The following is a 23222-nucleotide window of genomic DNA, read 5'->3' as shown; positions in this document are numbered from 1 at the left end:
GGTGCAGGGCGACAGGTTAAAGAAGCCCCCCGTACAGCCATGTAATCACCATATAATAATCTTAAGTAAACTCTAGGTTTTTCCATTTTCATTCATTCAGTGCTTTGTATATAGCGAAGTGGAATTAAATCAGAGGCACAACCTAAATTGTTTAATTGTACACTTGTGCACTGTCGGCCGCAGAAAAGGTGGTGACAAAGTGAAGGAAAATCTTATGAGATAATTCACTCGTGAATGTGGAATTACAGCTCTGCAAAGACATGTAAAGGTCTCAGCAACCCCCCGCAGGGGGAGTGTTGTGGGTAACTGTAGCTCGCACGCACCTGCTATGTCTCACAAAGGATTTGCGTGTCAAGCAAGCTGATTGGTTGATCCAGCTCCTGTCGGCAGGAAGGTTCAACGTGGAGAAGACAGTCTCTGAACAATCCCACGCTCACACTGCTTATTACCTAAGGCTTTGACGACAAAATAAGTCTTAACTGATGCAGCCCTTGTGACAACAGACATCACCCTTCTTCCTTTAAATAAAGCGTAACGGACATTTATGTCTAATCTGAAAAAAAAAAAAAGCAGCAAGTTCTGTCCATTAATCACATTTGCATCATGGTTAATTTCTATGTACAGCTGTGAAATTAGTGACCATCAATGTTTCTGCAGTTGATAATCTTGTAGTTTTTAGGGGAGTTTGGTTTAAAGTGGATAAACGTTCCCTGTACATCCATAAAACCTAAAATGCACCCGTGTTGTTGTGCCCGTCCCTCCACCGAACTCGCAAATCTGACCTCAAAATGTGCACCACCATCAATTCCCAGCGTTCCCTTTTTTGTCCTTCATCCTTCTCACTGCGGCCAATCTTCATTAGAGAATACACTCTGGGGCGAAATAAGGGTCCGCTGTGAATGACAGTGACCCAAAGACCCTTAATTTGCAAGCTGCTGAAGTCTCCCAACCGTGTGAGGCAGTGAACAGAAACCTGCCTCAGCGAATGGAGCCCCACATGAGCGCTTTTTATTTCCGCCTTGCCCTACTTATAGCTCAAGAGCTCATTAAATAAGATCTTGTGTTAAAGCTGGAAATAGAAAGAAAAGTTGGGGGAAAACAATAATCGTGTATCTGGCCATGTAAATCTCATTGCCTTTGGGAGTGCTGTCAAGTGGCCGCAGACAGTGTGAGTGTGTGTATGATGAATGCTTCCTGTGGACGGATTTGGAAATCCTTATTGATGTCCATCATAAATGTCACTGTTTTTCTGCTGCACTGTCACTCTGAAGGCAAACATGCTGTGGCTCTTACAGAAAAGATGATTCAAAGGAGGAATGAACAGGATCTACGCTGGCTTTGGACTCCAAAGAGTGCAGATTTCCTCCAAGAGCAGCTGAATTCTTCAAATAGTGGCACTGACTGACTGTAATTGGCCTCAGAAATTGAAACCTAACCTCTGTGGTGGATGTGATAATTAGTACAGTATCACAGTTCAGTGTGTTTAGTGGGAAATTCATACTTTAATACTGGCCAGTTGTGGGTCTACCCTGTCTCCTAGAAATGATGTTTATATACAACTAACATAGATTACTAAATGTTAAAGTGTTGATTCTAAGTATCAGTAAAACGTTCATTTGCTAATTATTTAATTTGTTTTCCACCAAAATATGTGATCTTGCGATACAAAATCGCAGTTGGGGGGATTTTGTCACTCATTACTGACCTATCTCTCCGTTTGTTTCTGCCACCGTCTACACTCAACTAATAGAGGAAAAAATGCGAAGAAAACTGCAACTGAACCAAAATACTTCAGCCAAACCTCAACCAAAGTAAAGCCCACAGTGGAAAGTGTGTTTTTACTGCCAATACCAATCCGTCGTGATGTCATGAAAAATCGATCGGCGTTTCATTGCTGTCAGACGTCTCTGTACCAGCGCTGTTTTTGAATCTCTTCGGGTGCTTTCACGTCTAACCTGTCTGGTGTGGTTCACACAAATTGAGACGCGGTTGCCCGTTTGGTTTGGTACATTTCAGATAGTGTGAAGGCTGTCAATCGAACTCCAGTGCGGCGTAAACAACAGAGAGGAGGCCTCTTGAAAAGGATGCTCTCTGCTGTGGTGTGAAGCAAAGCAAACTAACCACTGGACTGAGTGATTTAACGTGAATTTAAAAGCTTAAGCATTATCAAATGAGCATTTTTATTGTGTGAACTGTAAAGAAAAGAATATTCAAAGAGCTCTGTTTGAACACCTATATAATTGTGCAGCACCATTTGGTAAACATGCTAACATGTGAGCACAGGAGTGCAGGGATTTTCCCACAGACATCAGAAAGATAAAAGAGCAGTTCCTCATTAAGGAGCGAGTGAGACAGCAGCCACACAGTAACTACACCTCCTATAATATTAATGTACAAGACTTTCTGTCCTGTTTCCACCTGTTCGTCATTAGTCATCATACATTCAGTGAAGTTACAGTCAGGTTAATAATGCTCATGCACAGTTAAGTCTTTGTGAGCTGTTGGTGACACCAGAGAAATCATGAGGTGCAGTGAAGTTCTGCATGACTTGCTGTGAGTCACCCGTGTTTGATTTTGCCACATGGGTCCATGCAGCGCTGAGGATGCTCTAATCAGTGAATGTGAGGCCTGTCAGTCTGTGTGATAATGTTTGCAGCTCTTGTTTGCTTTTACTAATAGGAATATGAAATACATTAAAGAACAAAGACGTATTGACTGTGAAAGTTCGTTTCATCAGGACGATGTGAACTGAACAGTAAAAGCGACCTTAAAAGAATAGTTTGATATTTTGGGGAATACGCTTATTTCTTGTTTTTGCCGGGAGTTAGAAACCCCTCTCATGCCTGTAAAGTCAATATGTAGCTACAGCTGGGAAGCTTAGCACCTCCACCTACCACCATCTCTAAAGCTCACCAATAAACATCTCGTTAATGTCAAAAATCAAATTCCAGTGACTGACTGAGACCAGTTGCCAGGCAACCATTGAAAATTTCACAAAGTTACCGCTTGCTGGCAAGAAACTGTGACAAGATGCCATTTTTTCACTTGGTTTTTGCACAGCTTCAGTGAATGAGGTATGACATGTTTATTAGCAAGCTTTAGAAGTGTCAGGTTGCAGATTTTGTTGCACTGCACTGACCCAGGCTAACTGTTTCCCCCTGTTTCCAAGTTTAATGCTAAGCTAAGCTAAGCAGCTGCCAGCTACAGCCTTGTGTTGGGATGTGAGAGCGGTATCAATCTTCTCATTCACTCGCTGTGAAAAAGCAAACAGAGAAAAGTTCCCAAATGCAGAACAATTCCTTTAAACTGCGTTCGGTGGAGGATGCTTTGCTCTGCTACCGCTGTTGATTTTATATCCCAGTTTTTGACAAGAGTGTTCCCTCTTCAATCTTCGTACGCTCTTGCTGGCATGCAGTTAAAAAAAAAACAAACCCAAAGCCACAACAAGTGCGCACATATTTCTATGCATCACCTTGTTTGACTGTGTTTGTGTTAAAGATGAGTTTGGCTGTGTTGTTAGCGCTCTGACAGTTTCGTGCCCCTTTGTGTTTCCTCTGCAGTTGGGAGGATGCGGCATACTGGGGGTGGGAGTCTGGCTCTCAGTGACCCAGGGAAACTTTGCCACCCTATCATCATCCCTTCCCTCCCTGTCGGCAGCCAACCTGCTCATCGCGGTGGGGACCATCATCATGGTGATTGGCTGTCTGGGCTGTGTGGGAGCTGTCAAAGAGAGCCGTCCTCTGCTGCTGACGGTAAGTTATTTGCCAGGATGGTTTTTGATGCTATTGCTGAAGACAAGACTGTGTTGATGCGATGATGTCACGTTCTTACATTCATTTTGTTGTTGTTGGCGTGACAAAAAACATCACTGAGTCTCCCTAAAAACCTTGTCACTCGTTTCTGGTTTGGTATTGGTCAATCGCTGATCGACAGGGCGTGCTGGAGATTCAACATCATATCAACCCATTTCATGAAAGCTTTTCCACTGAGCGCTGTGAGCAGTTTGGGCGAGCTTCACAGAGGACAAGAAGTCTTTGATTTTACATTTGGGGTTTGTTTGTGATAAACAGAAGCAGCACTGCACAGTTATTACGAGTCTCAATAATCACCATGGCTTCAGGGACGGCACTGACAGAAATGAAAAACTTCATCAAGACTAAATCTAAGGAGGAAGCATTTGAGTAATTACAGCATGGTGATGTATTTCTACTGTGCCCTCTGTGTTGCTGTACCATGTAACAGTTAAAATGTAAAGGTTTTTACATCTGACAGACCGCTAAAGATACTGACACTAACATTAGCGCCACGGACTGATGGGATTGCTTGAAGGTCAGGATTCAGAATACTTAAGCTTTCAGTAATTATATGATATGTTAATAAGGGAACGGGGACAGTCAGGCTGCAGAACGCTATCCACCAGCTGTCAGTTTACATCCAACAGCCACAGAGGTGGCTGCCAACTGCCTGTCTGCCAAATAATCATCTAATACCGTTTATCAAGAGGAAAACCCGCCACTGGGAAAAAAGCCTCTCTGTCCCTTCAAACGGCAAAATGATGCAGTTTTTCAGAGAAGCTACGTTTGACCAAGCTTAAATAGTACAGACACGCGCATGTTAATAACAGCCAAGAGTTTACCTTTGTGGTTCACTCACAAACCCACAGCATTAACATTAATAAGGTGCAGCTGTTTAAATTTGCCATTAAAATTGACTGTCATAACAAAAATGCTCACTTTCAGCTTGTTAAGATGTTGTTAAGTATGGAAATTATGGTCTGCCAACAGCTCGTTGAGATATTAATATTAATGTAAATGATGAGTAAAGGCTACACTAACTACAATGACACACTGCCGAAAAGGTGACTTGACTGCAAACAATCGCTAAATTGTGGAATTTCCAACTTTATTCAAAGCCACATCCATGTTTCCTGTGTGCAGATGGTCTGCGCTGGCACAGCTTCAGTGCTGTATGCCTGCAGTATTACACAGACAGCTAAATCAAGGTAAACAAGGCCAGTGTGTTGGATTTAGGCAGAAATGTAATATAATATTCGTAGTTATGTTCTCATTAGGGTACGATCACCTGAAAATATGAATTGTTTTTGTTTTGTAGCTTAGAATGAGCTCTTATGTCTACAGAGGGAGCAGCTCCTCCACATCCAACATGTTGCACTGGCATGTTTCTACAGTAGCCCAGAATGGACAAACCAAACACTGGCTCTAGAGACGGCCTTGCATGTTTTTTAGGTCTTTATTGGCAACTACGGGGTGAGTCGAGGAGTCACTACTAGATGCAATATAACCTGCATAACTTAAACAATGTGTGCATGTTCATGTAACTACAGCAGCAATTCTGCTGACAAGGGCAATTAAAGCCTCCTTAATGGCAATAAGGGGACTGACAGTAACTTGTTAGGGCGTCAGTGGAAGCAGATGCTGCACTGTCCATCACAGCAGTGATTTACAGCCAATTCTGTTTTTGAACTGCTTTATGTCCACTGCATAATCCCATTTCAAGTCATCTACTCTCCCCATGTCAGTCAAAATTACATCTAAATTTTGTGTATTATTGTATTAACAATATTTATATTCTTATATTTTTTTACTTTTTAATAGTATTTTTTAGTAGATTTGTCTTGCGCCAACTTCATCAAAACAAATTCCTCGTATGTGTGAAATCGTACTTGGCAATAAAGCTTTTTCTGATTCTGATCGGGTGTGCTGGTTGTTCTGAAAGCTAAATCAGCAGCAGAAGTGTGGAAACCTCCCACTATTCAGCATTCAAATTTAGCAAAGAGCTTCAAGTGTAGTGCGGCTATCTGCAGTTTCAGAGCACACTAAAAAAGTCCATATATTACCTACAGTTAAGGACTATAAATGGCTCCCAAACTTTCCTTCTTTTGGTCAATATTATAATTTTTTACATACTTCCTATCAATATAGTAAAAGAATTTCCAAATAAACAACCAGCAAGATGTGTAGAAAATGAATTTCTAGCAGCTGTGTGCCACAATGAATTATGATATGAGTTTACAGCAGGAGTGTTTGACACTCTGCTGACCTGAATTGGCCATAGGGAAAAAGAGGTATATACGCACTAATATGCAAATCAGGGCACAGGTGTGAAAGTGTTTGACATGAAATATTGAACATTTTTTTGCTCTAATTTATACAAATGTAGAGCTGAGCTCCACTTTGAAACCAGGCATGTCTGATAAATGTGACCCCAGAGCCTTACAAGACTGAAGTATTTTGATAAACAAACAAGCTCATGTAATCAAGCACCAACAGTGTGCAGCATTTATCAGAAAGAATAATTCTGGGAGGGGGGAAAAAAATAGCATTAATCATAAGAAAAATGGCACAGCAGGAGAAAGCAATTATGAGCTCTGTGGGAATAAGTTTGAGTGTCGATCATTAGCATGATCCATGACATTTTCCCCACAGTGACCAGACGAATTCCTGCGCTATGTCAATATAATGAGGCCGGGCGAATTATAAGTCTGCTCTAATGAGTGACAGAGCCGCCCGTTCTTCATGGAGATTAGAAAAGACTTTTCCCCCATCAAATTTCAGGGCTAATTAGCATGTTGATCAGTGATGAGGGACGCAACATCACTGTGAGATATTAGAGGAATTACTGTGCTGACAAAAGTATTATTGCCTTCAGTGTGTTTTCGTAATTTGTAGCAGCAAACATCATAGCTAATGGTTTACAGTTGATAAAATATGCTTTTAATTCTGCGATCTTGATGACATTTTCAGCTTTTGTGTGAATCTAAAGCTTCCCGCATAGACGTTCTTAACGCGCAGCCAGTCAGTTCCTCGTTTAAGCTCCGGTCGTGACGTTTGGTCGACGTACGCAGGAAAGGAACGCTGTATTATTGTGTGATCACTCAAAAAGGAGCCCTTAAAAGAACAGAAGACCTATTTTTTTATATGCTTCATACTGTGAGTGATGAAAACACTGTTGTCTGCCAAAGTCAGAAGTATAGAACTGCAAATGGATCTAAGGAGGTATTTCAGGTGTCCAGGGGTCTGGAAGTTAAGTCTTTTCATTTTTCATCCTGTTCTGTATCGACAATATTAGGTGACTGCTTGAGCTCGTCCAAGGTCTCGAACAGACGCAAAACACTCACACTATTCATCAGGTGAATAACTGCATTACAAAGTAGAGGGGCGCTCGAAGGTCGCAGACCTCCACGAAGGCTAAAAGTCCGCTCATCTATGATATGCAAATGTGCAAGAGTAACCATGACATATGTCAGGCTATACACAACTAATAGAATCACGTCAAAATATGATTGAGCCTGGCTGAAGCCACATCATCTCAGCTGTGTGTTACTATGCACTCGCATACTTAAAGGCCCCACATTGAGCTAATTTTCAGGTTCATACATTTATCTTTGGTGTCTACTACAAGATGTTTACACACTTTAATGTTCAAAAAACACATTATAACCACGACCGTGGGCGTGGCCGAGGGGGTCGACTGTGTCGATGCGACATCACAACCTCACAAAAGGAACAGTTTCTGAATAAAAGGCTGTGTGCATGTCTTAGCATTTTGACACTTTCACAGTATTTATATATTTTCCTGCCTACTGAAGGAAAGAAGTCAGATATGACTCGCAAGGTGTCACATCCAGTCACTGAGCATGAAATCTGGTTGTGTCTGCTGCTAACAGCGAGTGAAAGCTAAAAGTTTGTATAGTAACCTGAACAAATATCCAGGCACTTTAATCAGTGCAGGTGGCAGTTTGGTAAAACTTTGGATGAATTCAACAACCATGGTGCGATGTTTTCTTTCCAATTACAATACCAAAGCACTTCTAGCATGCAGCTTTGATTTGTGCTTCTGGTTGGCTTCTTCTCCACAGTAACATTAGAGTACTGGAGTACTGTCATCACAGTGCGGTTGCTTGGCAGCCAGCAGAGACCTCAGGAAGTCACAGGCCGAGAAATATTCAGGCACATAACCCCCCGTAAAACCACAGCTTGCTGTTTCTCCACTTTGGTTTGTTCATTAACGAGCTTTAGAGGTGCAGGCAAGCAGAGTTTAATACTTTTGGACAAAGCCAGTCTAGCTATTCCTGGTTGATTTCAGTCTTTATGCTAAGCTAAGCTAGCTAGCTGGCTGCTGGCTCCAGCTTCATATTTCATCATTTGAGTACACTGCACCAGCGATGACATTAAAACAGCTTTTGGGACAAAATCCAATACCACATCCTTTTAAGTTGTAAATAAGAGCTATTTGGGGAACACTGAATTTCATCATCAGAGTAATGGGCAATTAAAGTTCCCGTTTTGGACAGCCAATGCGAGTGCAAGGCAAAAGGCACAGAGGAGGTGTGCTGCGGTCTGTGTCTGTGACCTAATCTGCTCACAAATTTGTCTCAAAGGTGAGATCGCTGCGGTGTAAATGGAAGCAGGTTGTTTATCCTGAGCAGCCTTACAAGGCTCTGAGATATAGTGCCTGTAAAAATGATTAGACCCACCATATAAAAAGAACACAGCTATCACCTCAAAGGCTTCCCTCCATAGATGTTCAAGGCAGCAAGATCCCAAAAGGTATTGATTTTGGAAGCGCTGAAGGACTGTGTGCCTGTAATGGATGTGCCACTGTAGCTTTAACACTGCGTGGAAATCACAGCATGGACACACATGAAGGAATCAATCCCCGGGCCTGGACTTACAGTTCTCCTCCTGACGCCCTGCCAAGCCATCAGTCTCTGCTAAACAGGGTTTTCAGCACTGCTGGCCGAACAATACATCACATAAATAACATGAGTGCATGCGAGGGGGCCTCTGGAGGGTCTTATATAAATTTTCATAATGCGAGCAATCTGCATTTAGACGTTAGCGGCCAATAAAAGCCAGTGTTCTTTAGATATATGAAAGTCTACTTAAATGTTGAGTAAATATTACTCCATAAATCCCAACACTCTAATGCAATAAAACAAGCTGCAAACAGGAAAATACTTAGAGAAAAGCTGAACCGAGAGGAGCTCGCTTGAGAAGTTGGTGTCCTGCAGGTTTTTGTCCCCCCTGAAGACGTCATTTAGACACAGACCCGCTGTGGCTCATTAACCCTCATGGAACAAAAACTGTAATGGAGCAAAAACCTGCAGGGCACCGGCCAAACACAAGCAGCATTGAGAGGTCTTAAAGGGCCACTTGGCTGACTTTTATCTCTCTTGTGAGAGAGTGACATGTTAATAAACACCATTACACGTGTCAGTGCTATCTCTGTCTCATAGGCCTGCACAGGGAGAGCAGCAGCAAGAAAAAATACGCTACAGCTTTCCTGGTTTCAAATCCTCAGTGTTATCTGGTGGTGAGAAATGAGAGGTCTTGAGGCCAAAAAACGAATCTTTCTTGCTATTTCTCTGCCTGCGACTACATGATCAGGGTAAGGATTTCAGGGATGAAAGCAGCCTACAACACACAGAGTGTACTGGCAAGTGTGATGGTTTATATAAAGGGATGTCACACTATGCAGTCCACAGTAGTGGAAAGCAATGTGGAGGAACTATATGTTGAGGCACATAGACTCTATCCATCCATCCATTTTCTATACCGCCTATCCCTTTCGGGGTTGCGGGGGGGCTGGAGCCTATCCCAGCTGTCAAGGGGCGAGAGGCGGGGTACTCCCTGGACCGGTCGCCAGTCGATCGCAGGGCGCAGTATATCTATATATTATATATTTAGACTTTCTACGGGCTGCACAGTGGCGCAGCAGGTAGTGCGCGTGCCTCACAGCAAGAAAGTCAAAAGTTCGATTCCCGGGTTGGGCATTTCTGTGTGAAGTTTGCATGTTCTTCCCGTGCATGTGTGGGTTTTCTCCGGGTACTCCAGCTTCCTCCACAGACCAAAAACAGGCTCATTAGGTTGATTGGTGACTCTAAATTGCCCCTAGGTGTGAATGGTTGTGTGTATGTGCCCTGCGATCGGCTGGCGACCGGTCCAGGGTGTACCCCGCCTCTCGCCGTTGACAGCCGAGATAGGCTCCGGCCCCCTCGCGACCCTGAAAGGGATAAGCGGCATAGAAAATGGATGGATGGATGGACTTTCTACTTCTTCTCCACTACATCTCATAGGATAAACATTGTACTTTGTTCTTCACTGTACTGCAATAATTATTAGTTACTTTTCACACTTTACTTTAAGACTGTATGTTAAAGATAGATGATAACCTTATAAAATAGAGTGTATTGCTAAAGATTAAACAGGTGGTTCCTGACATTTCTTCCTTGGAGCCCTTTGTCACATTTCAAATTTCTTAGTCCTAGTTGTTTACCAAAGTGAGATTTCCCCTTTAAACCTTTACAGTAGAGGCCCAAAGAGGTCAAATTGTCCAATATTTCACAAAAAACAAAGATTAAAGCAAAGTAAAAAATATGAGGAAGCATCTGTGCAGCAGAGCTTTATGTTTTCTCTCCAGTTTATCATCATCAGTGTCTGCTGCTCGAGGAAAAAGGGGCCTTTCTGTGTGGAGTTTCCATGTTCTTCCTGTGTTCACCTGAGGTATCCTCCATAAAAATACCCCCACTAAAAACATGCAAGAAGATCACCACCTGACCAGTGGTGACGGAAAAGAACTGGGTCCCCGGGCGCCGCTGTCAGCTGTCAGCCCACCGCTCCTGGTCTGCCGCAGAGGAAGACAGACGATGGATGGGTCAAATGCGGAGGATTAATTTCATGAAGCATGGCGTGTGCATGTATTTGTGCATGTAGTGTGTGATAGATAAAAGTATGTTTCTTTTCTTCTTCTTTCTATTAAATATTTAAAACTACTGTTATTTACTTATCAAATGAAGGACTCGTAATGGGGTTCATGTATAGATAGCTGCATTGGTATTTTAACTGAAGTAAAGGGTCTAAATACTTCCACCACTGACAGGACATAGTGATAAGTTTGAAAATCAGAAGAATGTTGTTTGACAACAGCTCAGGAAGCTGTGAAGCTTTTCGCTCCATAGAAAACCTGTTTATGGCCCTTTTTTGTGTCCTTTCATTCTGATCTCATATAAATCTTTCCTGTAGTTATGCTGCTGGAAGGCACAGAGTAACGTATTTCAGTTTGAATGATGACAATACCGGAAAAACATATCGAGCCTGTTCTGGTCCTTTTGTAATGGGATATGAGTCTTTGTTTATAATAAATTATCACAGTGAGACACCGAGGCACAAGCACGAAATCACACCGGGTTCAGCGTTAGATTCCAGCTGAGATATACGATATTCATGTCCATTTACTCCAACTTTACTTTAAACACAAACTACCATTAAAACAGAGGAGTGGATGCGCCGCCTGCTTCGTCCGTCACATAAACAAATGCGTCTTTACAGACTTGTTAAGCAACAGCCTTTCACAGCACTTTGGAGCAAATTGTGTTGTTATTTGTTTTACATCTCAATTAAACTTTTTAAACTGAGAGAAAAGGACCTGTTTGCAACCAGCTGTTCAGAGGTTTTATTATTATTATTATTATTATTAACAAGACTGGGAAGTTGCATCTGTCCTTATGAATGAATTATGTTTCATCAAGAAAACAACAGCTTCTCAGCGATTTCTCAGCACTTGAGTTAACTGGCACACTGTTATTGCCTTCATCATCATTAGACTTCCTACAAAGTCCACAAATGGATCTTCATCATGTGAAATTTTTTGTAGTATATCATAAAAGCAAAATGCAGTATTTTGCCATGAAATGATGCCATTGAGTCTGGTTATTGCCTGTGGTCTAAAGAAGAGGAGTCAAATTTCTTATTAGGAGCAGATTAATGGGGAAATGTTCAGAGAGCCACAGGGAATGGGTCTGTTTGTTTTCCAAGTGCTGGTGAGTATCAGTTTCTCATTCTTAACGATGTCCCTGCGCTCTCTGGTGTCACTTCATGGTCCCGAAGAAACACCAAAGAAAGCAGCGGAGCAAAGAGGCATTTAGAGGCAGGGAGTCAAATGATAAAAAGCAAAGAGAAAGCAAAGAATATCAAAGTCTCTGCCTTTAATGTTCCTTTCTTTCTTTGCTCTTTTGTCAGTGTTGAAAATGTTAAAGTTTAAAGGCTTGGAACACCTACATGATGTGTTCATGAGCCATCAGAGACTGACAAACAAACAATGCAGCGAAGCAACGAATTAAAGTTTTGTAAATCAACTTTAAATCAAACGCCTGAGTATCGTCTCCAGCTGCAGCAGGCAGCTGTTTTCATGATCAACCTGCCCAGCACCAAATGACAAACTGACAGATAGTGACTAAAGCTGCCAAAGAAATGCGAACATCTTGCAGGAGCTGAAGGAGGCGGACCAGCGCGAGAAGGAAAGTGATTATTCATTACCTCATTTGACAAGGCTGGAAAGATGATCCAAATAAAGGCTAATGTTCTGCTGTCTGCTGCTAATAGTTCTGGTGTTCTTCTCATTTACAGTTTTTCCAGTTGGAAGGACAACTGAGCTGTGCCTGCTTGTTTTGGATTAGGTTTGCCATCTGGCCAAGAATCGATTAATGCACCTCGAAGTAGGAAGAACGTAATCCAGTAGGAAGGTTAAAGTGCTCGTGGCATCATCAATCTGCTCCACAACTCTTGACCAGAGGTGGAAACTAAATTTCTCACTGTGAAGCTGCAGTCGACACTCAGTCTTTTCAGTTCAATTCAATTCAATTCAATTCAATTCAATTCAATTCAATTCAATATACCTTTATTTGTCCCGCAAGGGGAAATTCCAAATACTGCAGAGGAAAAAGATTTTCTTTAAAGGAACAACAGCAGGTCAAGAAATATCACGAAAAGACAAAAAGGCACAGATTCAAACTTAACTTTTGCCTTTAAAAAAAAAAAAAAAAAAAAATCTACCTCTGTGTCTCTGTTGGTCTCCCTCATTGCATATTTTATATATAACTTTTTTTTTTTTTTTTGGGCTGCAGAGCTGTGGTGCATAATAAAAAAGTCAAATATAGTGACTGTCTGGAGTAAAAACTCCTTCAAAATATCAAATATTCAGAGTCTTTCTTCACTTGACTGAATTGTAGTTTGACATTATCTGCTGGCTTGTTAAAGGATGTCATCAGCCCCCAAAACTCACAGTGCAGCAGATTTCTTCAGTTTAAATAAACACCTAATTGGAGTTGCCTAGAACTTCACACAACACGGAGCGTTAAGTTCAGGCAACGAAGTCTGACAGAACAATATAAATTGATTTCAGACGGTTATTTAAGAGCACCTCTTGAAAGAAGCACGAGTGAGTCAAAGGCACTGTGGGCAATATACTGTTATACCAAGCCAGTCTCACCTTCCAGTGTTGCCATGCTTAGTGATTCATTCATGCAGGTGCTGCCAAAAAGACCTCGGGGGCAACTGGCAGCCCTGCTCGATGCCAGTCTTGTGAACTAACAGCACTCTCATCCACTGTCAAGCAAACGCCGGGAATACACAGAGGACATGTAGCCACGATGTCTTTGAAAAACAACATCTCTGCTTTTGAAATCTGTTTTGACCCTCTGAGATGGTCTCATGTTTTCTGTGGCTCGCTCTCAAAAAAACCAAAACTACGAGTCAACAGCCGGCCCAGCAGCTCTGTGAGGCTGCGCTCCAGCATGGTGGTGCTTTGAGCTCAATGCTAATGCCAGCATGCCAGCATGCTCGGAGTGACGATGTTAGCAGGTACAATGTTTACCACGTTCTTAGGCTTAAATCAGGTCTTTGATCTGCGTGTTTGTTCTGAATCTCTCTCATCTAATAAAGGTTAAAATTGCCAGTATCAAAGTACTGCAGTGATCTGTCTGTATGCCCATGGGTACACTTCAAACATGAACTGCTAATAGCTACTTTTACATACTTTTATAAGGTTCCAAATTTTAAAAAATTAAGGAAAAAAAAGTAAACAAGTGTGGACTAAAAAAATGGTGCTCAAGTTGTGGGTGCTTCTACGGTAACAAGACCTCCTCGCTGCATCCACAAAGCCCCAAAATTATGATAATTTTAAAAGCAAGTTATGGCAATAAATAGCCTAGGAGTAAAAAAAACATGAACTTTTTTCATACAAGTTGATCCATATCGATATTTTTTAATGTCTCAGCATTCTTTGTATATATTGTTTATTTAATATTTTTGCACTTCTTCACCTATTGTTCAGTCTTTTGGGGCCTTTTTTGGTCCTCATTGAGTTGCATGTATTTCTTTTTTTCCCTATTCAAGTACATTGAGTACAATGTTAAAACCGGAGTCACACTCCTTGTATGTAAACGCGTACTTGGCCAATAAAGCCGATTCTCCACATCTGGTGCCATGTCATTGAGATCTTTTCGTGACCCTCTGGAACGTCGTACCGTTGTCTCTGAAAATATGTCCTCCCTCCCTGGATCAGACAGCCCCTCCCATGTGTGAGAGCCACGTCCCAGCAGAGGAGTTGATGGATAAGGTCGTAACTGCTTTAAGCACTCACATGGGCCCGCAGGAAGAAGATGTATCACCCATCAAGCGCCTCATCCCGGCCGCCACTGTAAAATGTGGCTCTTTTAACAAATTCAAAAGTGGATAGAGGAAAACTCTATATCACCTCTCACGGTGTGTCCGACCTGCTGCGATTGTCCGACCTCCCCGGCGCTCTCTGCTCTCTTGATCTGTCAGTTAGAAATATCGAGGCTGAACAATCTGCAGCGCTTCAATAATCTGTACTCGCTTCTCCTCGCAGGTCTACGGTCGTTTCTTTCTTTCTTTTCTTATTTTTGTCATTTCACTCACTCACATTCTGGTGTCTGCTGCCTTTTCCCTTTTCCTCAATTTATACTTCATGCACTGATCAAAGACAGATGTCTATTATCCCCCAGTGGCCTTTTTCCTCCGCACTGATAAATTGTCCTCTCTCTTCCCTTTTTGTCTCCACAGTTCTTCATCCTCCTCCTGCTCATCTTCTTCCTGGAGATTCTGTCCATCATGCTTTTCTTCATCTACCAAGACGAGGTGAGACACCTTGATGGCGCTCAACATGTTATATCCTGTGATTTTCTTCAGCTGAACAAGATAATAAGTGGCTGTGGTAATGCCCTTAGTATGTCATGCACATTGCTGATGTTTCAGATAGAAGCTGGAGGATGCGTCTCAGCAGCAAAGTTGTTTTGAAGTTCATACAAGCTCTGTTGTTTGTTGGTAAAGAAAAAAGCCTGTCAGCTGACATTCTGCATAAACGACAGCTTAATGGGACTGAAATGGTTTTATTTTGGTTGACACACTCACACATCTTTGGGGAGATATCTCTGGGCTACGACCACGGAAAATACACACTGTCCACAATTTCCTTTCCTTGTTAATAAATCTCAATTTGTCTCAGCTCATCCATTTTGGATGATCTCCCCTGTAAATAAACGAGTCGGGCAGGAGAAAAGAAGCGGATGAGCTGTCCCTCTCCTAATATGAATTTGTAATCCCTTCACATTTTTAGCAAAGTTTTTAATAACGCATTGAAAGGGCATGTTAAATTCCATCCATCTTAATCTTAATTAAGGCTTTGCGGGCTGGATTTTGGATTTGTTGTGAAAGTCGAACAGTGAGTACAATGTTTTATTGTTACATGGCGTTGCAAATATTAAACCCTAAAGACTCCTGTGAAAGCAGTGACAGGGTGTCTTCTGTCCAAAAACGTCTGTCAAACGCAGAATAACAAACATCATCCTGACAATGGGTATTAGTGTGAGATTAGTGAGAATTGACCACTGGAGAGAATTACATCCAAAAATTCTGGATTGATGCGATGAATGACTCAAAAGTTTGAAAATATGATCCAAGTGGACCAACACTCCTTCAAAGCCAGTTAAACAATTAAACACAACAATGAAATTCTTGCCATTTTTCAGCATTTCTGCTTGAAAATTGACTTTATTTTTTTTCTGATTATCAAAATCGTTGGCGATTACTCTTCTTACGATGGACTAATTGATGGATCGACCGATCGTTTGCGCTCTAATTGCAGGTTTCGTTTGAATGAGAACTGAACTGTTTTGTAGTGACAGAATCAGAAGTGCAAAGCGTGTATTGTGTTTTGATTAAACTATTAGTCACATTAAATTACAGGCAACATGACAAGCAGCAACAACAAGAACAACAGCCGTGAACAAATGACCGCCTCTAATTTCATGGTTGATCCTTTATCAGTTAGCAAGTAAATTACCATTTCCAAATCTGGACAGCATTCAGGGCTGCAACTAACGATTGTTTTCATTGTGGCTTAAGATGTCAATTTCTCTTGGACTGATTAATTGTTCAGACAATAAAAAGCTCAAATCGTTTCCAATGCGTAAGGTGACGTCTTTAAATTGCTTGTTTTGTTCGACCAACAGCCCAAATCACCAAGATATTCAGTACACAATGCAGAAAATAGAGCAAAACAGCAAAATCCTCACATTTGAGACGCTGGAGTCTGAGAATATTCAAGCATCTCTGCTTGAAAAATGACTTCGGTGATTAATGGGTTATCAAAGTTGCTGATCATTTTTCTTCCGATGGACTGAGTGATGAATCGATCGATCATTTCTGCATGTTTCATTCAGAACGTGACAGTTTGGATGAGTTGAGTTTAGACATTTTTTCATCCCAATCAGGACTCTGTATTGTACTGTAAGTATTGCATAGCTAGATGAAATAACAGAATCCATCAAAAAGTGCTGCAGGTTCTTTAATCTCATTTAGTGAACAGTGTATTGTGCGCCCCCTAGAGGCACTTAAATCAACCGCCGCCTAGCGCAGTGGACCTTAGTTAAGAGCCCCATCAAGAATAATTGGCAATTTTTCAACCACTTGCGTTACATTATTCATGTGTTGGGACAGAGAAGAGTATCTCTGGAGACTTAGGCCAAGGCCAATCGTGACTCTACTGTCTTTGTATGTTTTGGTTGAAAACAACCTTCTTTGATTTTTTTTCCTCCATATTTGTGTCTGAATTATATTTCCGTCCACAGACCTTGGACCTGCATGTACTTTGTACTGGCTTTTATCTCTTTGTTATTGTAATTCTGGCATGATTATATGATTGCCTAATGTGTTTCCATTTTGATTTGTCTTTGGTGGCGTAACCCATGTATTTGTGGAGAGGCACGTTCTTCTGGGCTCTCAGCCAATCAGCACTGCTCTGTTTAGCTTCTAATGAATGTTGTCTTTTGTCACGCCTCACCTTTTCTCTTAGGAACTGTGTTCCCTGATGTTCCGTGCACCCCATTATTCAGCCTCTGAATAATTCAGTTTTGTCTACCCAGGAGGCGATTAGTGACAGAACAGAGTAAAAAATTAGTGATGGTCTAGATGTTCAGCAGAGCTGGTGCACTGGGGAAACTGCTCACAGTAAAGAATGGAGGCTATTGCCAGAACTGCCGTTGATATTTCCTGAAACAGCATGGGACTTGTTTAGTTTGTAAATGGTTGAATGTGATGACTGCTGGAAAATGGAACAAAAGCTGGCCAGTGTAATAGCACACGGTATATTTAAGATCATGGGTCGGTTTATTATGCGGCAAAGAAAGGACTTTTTGAAACTTTGCACATTCGCTGAACTTAAACAGTCACTCTGGTATTATGTTTCCATTAGGTAGTGTGTATGACCCGTTACCACAAAGACTCTTATTATCTGTGATGAATAAAATGGTCCACTCTTTCAAAGCTTGCACTAGAAAACAGTAACTTCAAAAACTGCTCCTACCATGTGAAGTCACTACTTGGTTAAGGTTGCACAATGCAGGAGACAAGATGCAAATCCTCAGTTTGATAATTAAAGCACGTGCTATGAGAATATATGAGGATGACATATATAATTGTCAGCTGCATCCCATGTGATTTAGGGATGGAAGGATACACTACCAATACTAAGTGTTGTTTTGAGCATCCGCACTGGCATCAATTGGACAAACACAAAATCAAAAGGATCCGTCTCTCTCTTCTACATTGTCCTGTTACAGTTATTTCATGAAAGAATGAGGGAATTATATCTGCAAACACTGTTTCCTGTGATGTTAGATCACATTGTGGGCATGAAAAGACCTCTCAGTGAATGCACTCTTTGCTGCTCTGCTGCCGATGTGTTTAGCATTCACCTCGTTACTTCAGGGGAGAAACACACACAAAAGTGGAATAATCACTGAACATAAGAGGCACATCATTTGTTCTCATGGATGTGATGAAGAAATTAACTGAGAACAGTGAAAAGAAACGCTCATATTTGACTGAGCCTTATGAAAACGTACTCTGTATCTATCAATGATGCACCACATAAATCACAGCACCTTGCTCTCTCTTAAATGACAGCACATCAGCTGCTTTAAATAATAAAATGTCTCTGTATTCTCATCAGTGATTCTGGCCCTGTATTACTTGTTATCAGCTCAAAACCAGATTGTGCGCTATAGCCCGCCACCCTCTATGACTTCTATCTAACTCCAGGTGTACTGATGCCATTTCATTCCCAATTGTTATTATGACATTAAACACACTTTAAATCAAACTCAGGGCATTTAAACATGAATTAAACTGCATTTTAGTGTTGTCTTGGCTCTGTTCATGAAACACAGTTTAAACAGGCTGAAGATGAAGAGCACAGTGTAGCGTTTTAGAGTTCAGTTTATCATCTAGAGCTGCTTCTAAATAAATACTTGGGGTTATTTATTATTTGGGAAATTTACTTTGAAAATGGCATAAATAAACTTAGTGGGGGGAAAAAAAACACTCAACCCAGCCAAAATCGGCCCATACATCTTTCCATGCATATAAAATATTTTTGGACTCACATTTTATGAGATCCTTGTCAGTGTTACTTTGATTTTTATCCTCTAGAGGGTCCCACGGTTTTTAGAGCTGTAGTTTATCTCTGATTATCAGGACCCGCCGCTTTTCGCCTCCTCCATCACCATGGTAACTCCCTGGAAGGAGTCCTGCAGTTGATGTGCAAGCCACTGCAAGTCCACCGGTCTGCAGAGGCAACCAGATGCCACAACTTAAACAGTGTGTGCAGCAGTAGGTGCATGTTGATGAACTCCATCTCAGGCTTCAGGGATGGTCACGCTCAGTGGTCCAGTTTATTACACCTGCTTTAGACCTGATAAAAAGCTCTGTGATGCAGCTGGAAGCAACTTCAAACAGCTCGCAGATCATCCGTGAAGCCGAAATGGTCACCGTTTGTTTCACTTTGTTGGTTCCTAAGGATGATGAAAAGGTCCTATGATGTTAACCCCAGCGGAGCCACCGCGACTCAACGTGTCAAAGTGGATAAAAATGAGCCTGACTCAGCAGCATGATATTGAAAATTGATGTATGGCTGTTTTAAGCCATCTCCGCATGAGTTTACAACCTTGTCTGCTTGGCTTTATTATCACCTCAAGGGAAAATTACCCCACCAGACAAACATAAACATAGCAATAACAACAGCAGACCAACAGGGATATTCTGTTTGAGGATTAGGGAACTATCAGCTATCTTCATAACAATAATCATTTGTATTATTTTATTTTCAATTTGTGGCTGTAGTACCAGTGGTGTAGTAGCAGTAGGAGTAGCAGGAGTAGTACTATAGAGAAAGTCTGATCGCAACAGTCCAAACTACTGGTTTGAGTTAATGAGCCTCTCAGACCACTGAGGAGTAGTTAATTAATGCTTGTTACCACAATATGTGTGCTTGTCTTTGATTTTTAGCATATGTTTTGATTGTTTTGGATTCAGTCTGCTTCATAAATAAAGCCTCTTTGCTAGGAGTATGGCAGTAGTTAGCTAACTAACTCGCAGTGTGTGCAACAGTCAAATATTTACATCCTTAAAGTCAGTATAAAACAAAACCCTCAACTCGAGACCAGAGCTTCTTATGAGTCAGTCGGGCAGCCCCCCAAAATAACTGCAACGACTTCCAATTAACACCAGCACAGATGCTTCATATGGCAGCTAGATAGCAGAAAAGCAAACAATTAGCAGTCGAGCAACCCAAAGACAAGCCCACAAGCAGATCTTCATGACAGCATTAAAGCAGCCGGCAGCAACAGCCTCAGAAAACAATGCCCAGCTCACAGCACCCATTCAGCAGAGCTTAATTCATCATATACTGTACATGCTGGCACAAACAGCTCATGTTTACCTTGTTGGAGTGAGCTCTGGATAATAAGGCCATGGGGGCAGGCTGCTATCACAACATACAGAAACCACTTTTAGCTGGAGGCTTTTTGAAAGATCTCATTAGCTGAGTCACAACATTCATATTTCTGTAGCCCAGCTAGTAAAGTGCTACCTAACTATATGATATTAGCTAGCACAGTACTGGTTAGCTCTAGACTTCTTTCAAAACTGGGTGTGCAACTTTAACATTCACTCAAAGCTGCCCTAACGCAAAACAACAGGACTGCTGAATGGCTAGCTTGTTATGTTAATGCTATGTGAGCAACAGCGGCAACAGGAACAAGGAAAACAGTCGGACATCAACAATTTCAGGCCCTGCATGCTCGCACAGGTGTTCTCGCTTCCTCTGGCCAATTAGACCTCTGCTCAGTCAGGCTTGGGCAGATATTTGCACAGACTTGTGAGATAGCACCATGTCCTACTAAGATAGGTCAGAGTAGTGGTGTGTACTTTCACAAAGCCTCCGAGGACAGGTGCTTCAAACCAAAAGGTCTGCATGAAAACAGTTGAAAAGTTCACTTTCTTTTGTACTTAAAGGTGTATGTTTCCTCTACCTAACAAGTGCAACAAAAGAGGCAGCAGGACACGTCCATCAAACACAGTCTGTACACGCCCACACAGTCCAGAGGAGAGGTCTAATCAGGCATAAGAAGCCTCCATTAACTGTGGCTCCATTTAGTGCCACAGCAAGTATTAACTACACACATGTGCTTGTCCTACCGTGACATGTCAAAATGTCCGCTGGGAAAAGGTCTATGAGTGAAAACACAGACTATAAAAGAGGTTATTCTGAATGATGAATATTATACGTTTTGACAGCACATTTTTCAGCTGATATTTCTACTTCTGTGCTTTCAGCTATATTTTTAAATACTGTTATTAGATGTAGAAACTGAGGAACGTAGTGAGACCTGTGCTGAAGCCAAAATGCAAAGAGCCAATACTAGCCTGAAGCTTCCTCAGCACCACTGGTTGATACACAGTTAACTGACACCAGCCAAAACACTCAGATTTCAGACCTTTGCTTTAGGTGTCGCCTTCTTCAAGGAACATTTATGCACCACGAATGGAAATGTAACAAGATAAGAACTTTTCGGAGCGAGGTGACTTGTGTGATTGATAAAATTCTGTCTGTGGAGGCGGCCATGGAACCTCAGGTTATTATTTTGGGGCTGAGTCCTCCTGATCTTCCTTGGAGAAAAGAAGATTTCAGATTTATTGACATGTGCACGCTGCAAGCAAAACGCTTGGAACGTAGCTCAAGGCATGTCAATGGAAAAAAGTTACACTCAGACATAAATTGAATTTGTATGAAAAGATATGGGGACATACCAAGAATTCTGTGCAACATGGTGACTCAGGGAATGTGCTGATGTAAGAGAGCGCTGGGATGATTTACGCGAGATGTGCGAAGTTTGTCTGAGCCTGTGAAATACATTTTTTTCCCATTTTTTACTTTACTTTTTGCTCATGTACTTGCTGTGACAAGCAAAGAGGTCTGGGAAGGCAACAAAGAGAAAAGGTTACATGCTGTTATGTGCACTTCTTGTATGCACGTTACATCAAAATGTTAAATATACAGTTAAAAAATACAAAATAGTATTTGTGGTAACAGTAGTTGGTGGTAGTGATAGCACTTATGGCAGCAGACTAGTAAATTCATTTAGTCTTCAAACAGCCTGCAGGGATGTTAAAAGGTCTCAACGAAAGCACAGGTAATGGAGTGAATGAAAATCAACCGATCGAAAAATGACACTCAATAGCTTTGAATAGAAATTATTGGCTATCCTGGCTCTAGCTCCTTGGTAAGGTACCCCTGAGGAGCATGTAAAGCTGTTATGAAATTATGTATTGATAGGATTTGGGCTTTGTCATATAAATAATCCAAATCCAGATCAATAACTGAAAAATTGTTTTCTGTGTGCACTGATTTAAACGGTGTATTACATCAGAATCCTTTACATTGCAACAGATGTATAAACAGGCCTCTTTGTGCTGTAATAGTTTTATCCATCCACTGTTGAATGAAACCAAATATCAATATTTGCTTGTGGGTGCTCAGACGTAGACGCACACTCAGCTCGCGCTGTGCTGTGTGAGCAGCTGAGAAGACATCAGTCAAACAGATATATCTGTGAACTATGAGCACTCTTTGATTTAAGATTCAAATCCAATACCCGTTTGACACCAACAGTGATACACCGCAGACTTCTGCATCTGCTGGGATCTCTGACTTCAAACACTGTTCGCAACAAAGGGCCCGTAGCAAAAAGGTTTCATTTTGACATTGATGGGTTAAAATTAAAAGAAAAAAGGCTGCCTTTAAAGCGCCGTGTGTCATCAGCCTGTGATTTTCACGGCAGTTGTTATTCACCTTCTTGATGTACTGACTTCACCCCAACTTGCTTCATCTGCTTCTGCTAAAGTTAGTGATTTCCTGCACTCACAGCAAAGGCTTCTGACAAGCAGCTGGCCGCAGGTGTGAAAAGTGGATTTTACATGTCGACTGAGGAGTGACGAGACAAATTGCTATGTGATCGAGAGCTGTGACCTTTACATAAGAAAGCAGCGTGTCTTGTGGTTGTAGTCTAGTGTAAATGATTCAGGGTACCTCGAGCAGAGGTGGTGATGCTTTGTTGAACATTGCTAGAAAATAGTCTTACACCTTTAATTCCGAGGCTTAGAAAAAAGGAGAGTTTTACAAATATGTACAACAAATGGGAAAAGGCCATGTGCTAATTAACATATGATATGATCCACATCTCCAGGACAGGTACTGAATACGACCTGGGGTCAGATTGTACATTCACCTACTCACTTCTGCCAAAATGAACTTTGAAACTCAACTTTATGTTGCTGTTAAGACAAATAAATCACTTCTGGCTTCACTGAAACTGTGATAACATGATAGAAATGTAATCTGTATTTAGGTAATCATACAAATCCAACATCCACTCATGAGAAATGACAAACAACAAAATGGGCCCAGAAATGCAACTGCAATGGTTATTTTTTTGGTTATTATATAAAGCAAGTTGAGTTTTTTTCTATGCTAAAAATTTATGTAAATTTATGTAATTTATG

General features: G+C 41.4%; 1 protein-coding gene across 3 annotated transcripts in view; it reads left to right on the top strand.

The window, feature by feature from the left end:
- Nucleotides 1-23222, top strand: part of tspan4a (tetraspanin 4a) — a 131896-nt gene that overhangs the window by 78152 nt on the left and 30522 nt on the right. For all 3 annotated transcript variants that reach the window (XM_070967408.1, XM_070967399.1, XM_070967392.1), the window contains 2 exons: nucleotides 3561-3752; nucleotides 14886-14960. In XM_070967408.1, the coding sequence (XP_070823509.1) occupies nucleotides 3561-3752; nucleotides 14886-14960 (267 nt within the window). The remainder of the gene's footprint in view (nucleotides 1-3560; nucleotides 3753-14885; nucleotides 14961-23222) is intronic.

The sequence above is a fragment of the Chaetodon trifascialis genome, chromosome 1 (assembly GCF_039877785.1).
Source record: "Chaetodon trifascialis isolate fChaTrf1 chromosome 1, fChaTrf1.hap1, whole genome shotgun sequence".
Taxonomy (NCBI): domain Eukaryota; kingdom Metazoa; phylum Chordata; class Actinopteri; order Chaetodontiformes; family Chaetodontidae; genus Chaetodon; species Chaetodon trifascialis.
Note: the sequence above shows the minus strand (reverse complement) of the source record. Positions and strands in the feature narration are given on the sequence as shown.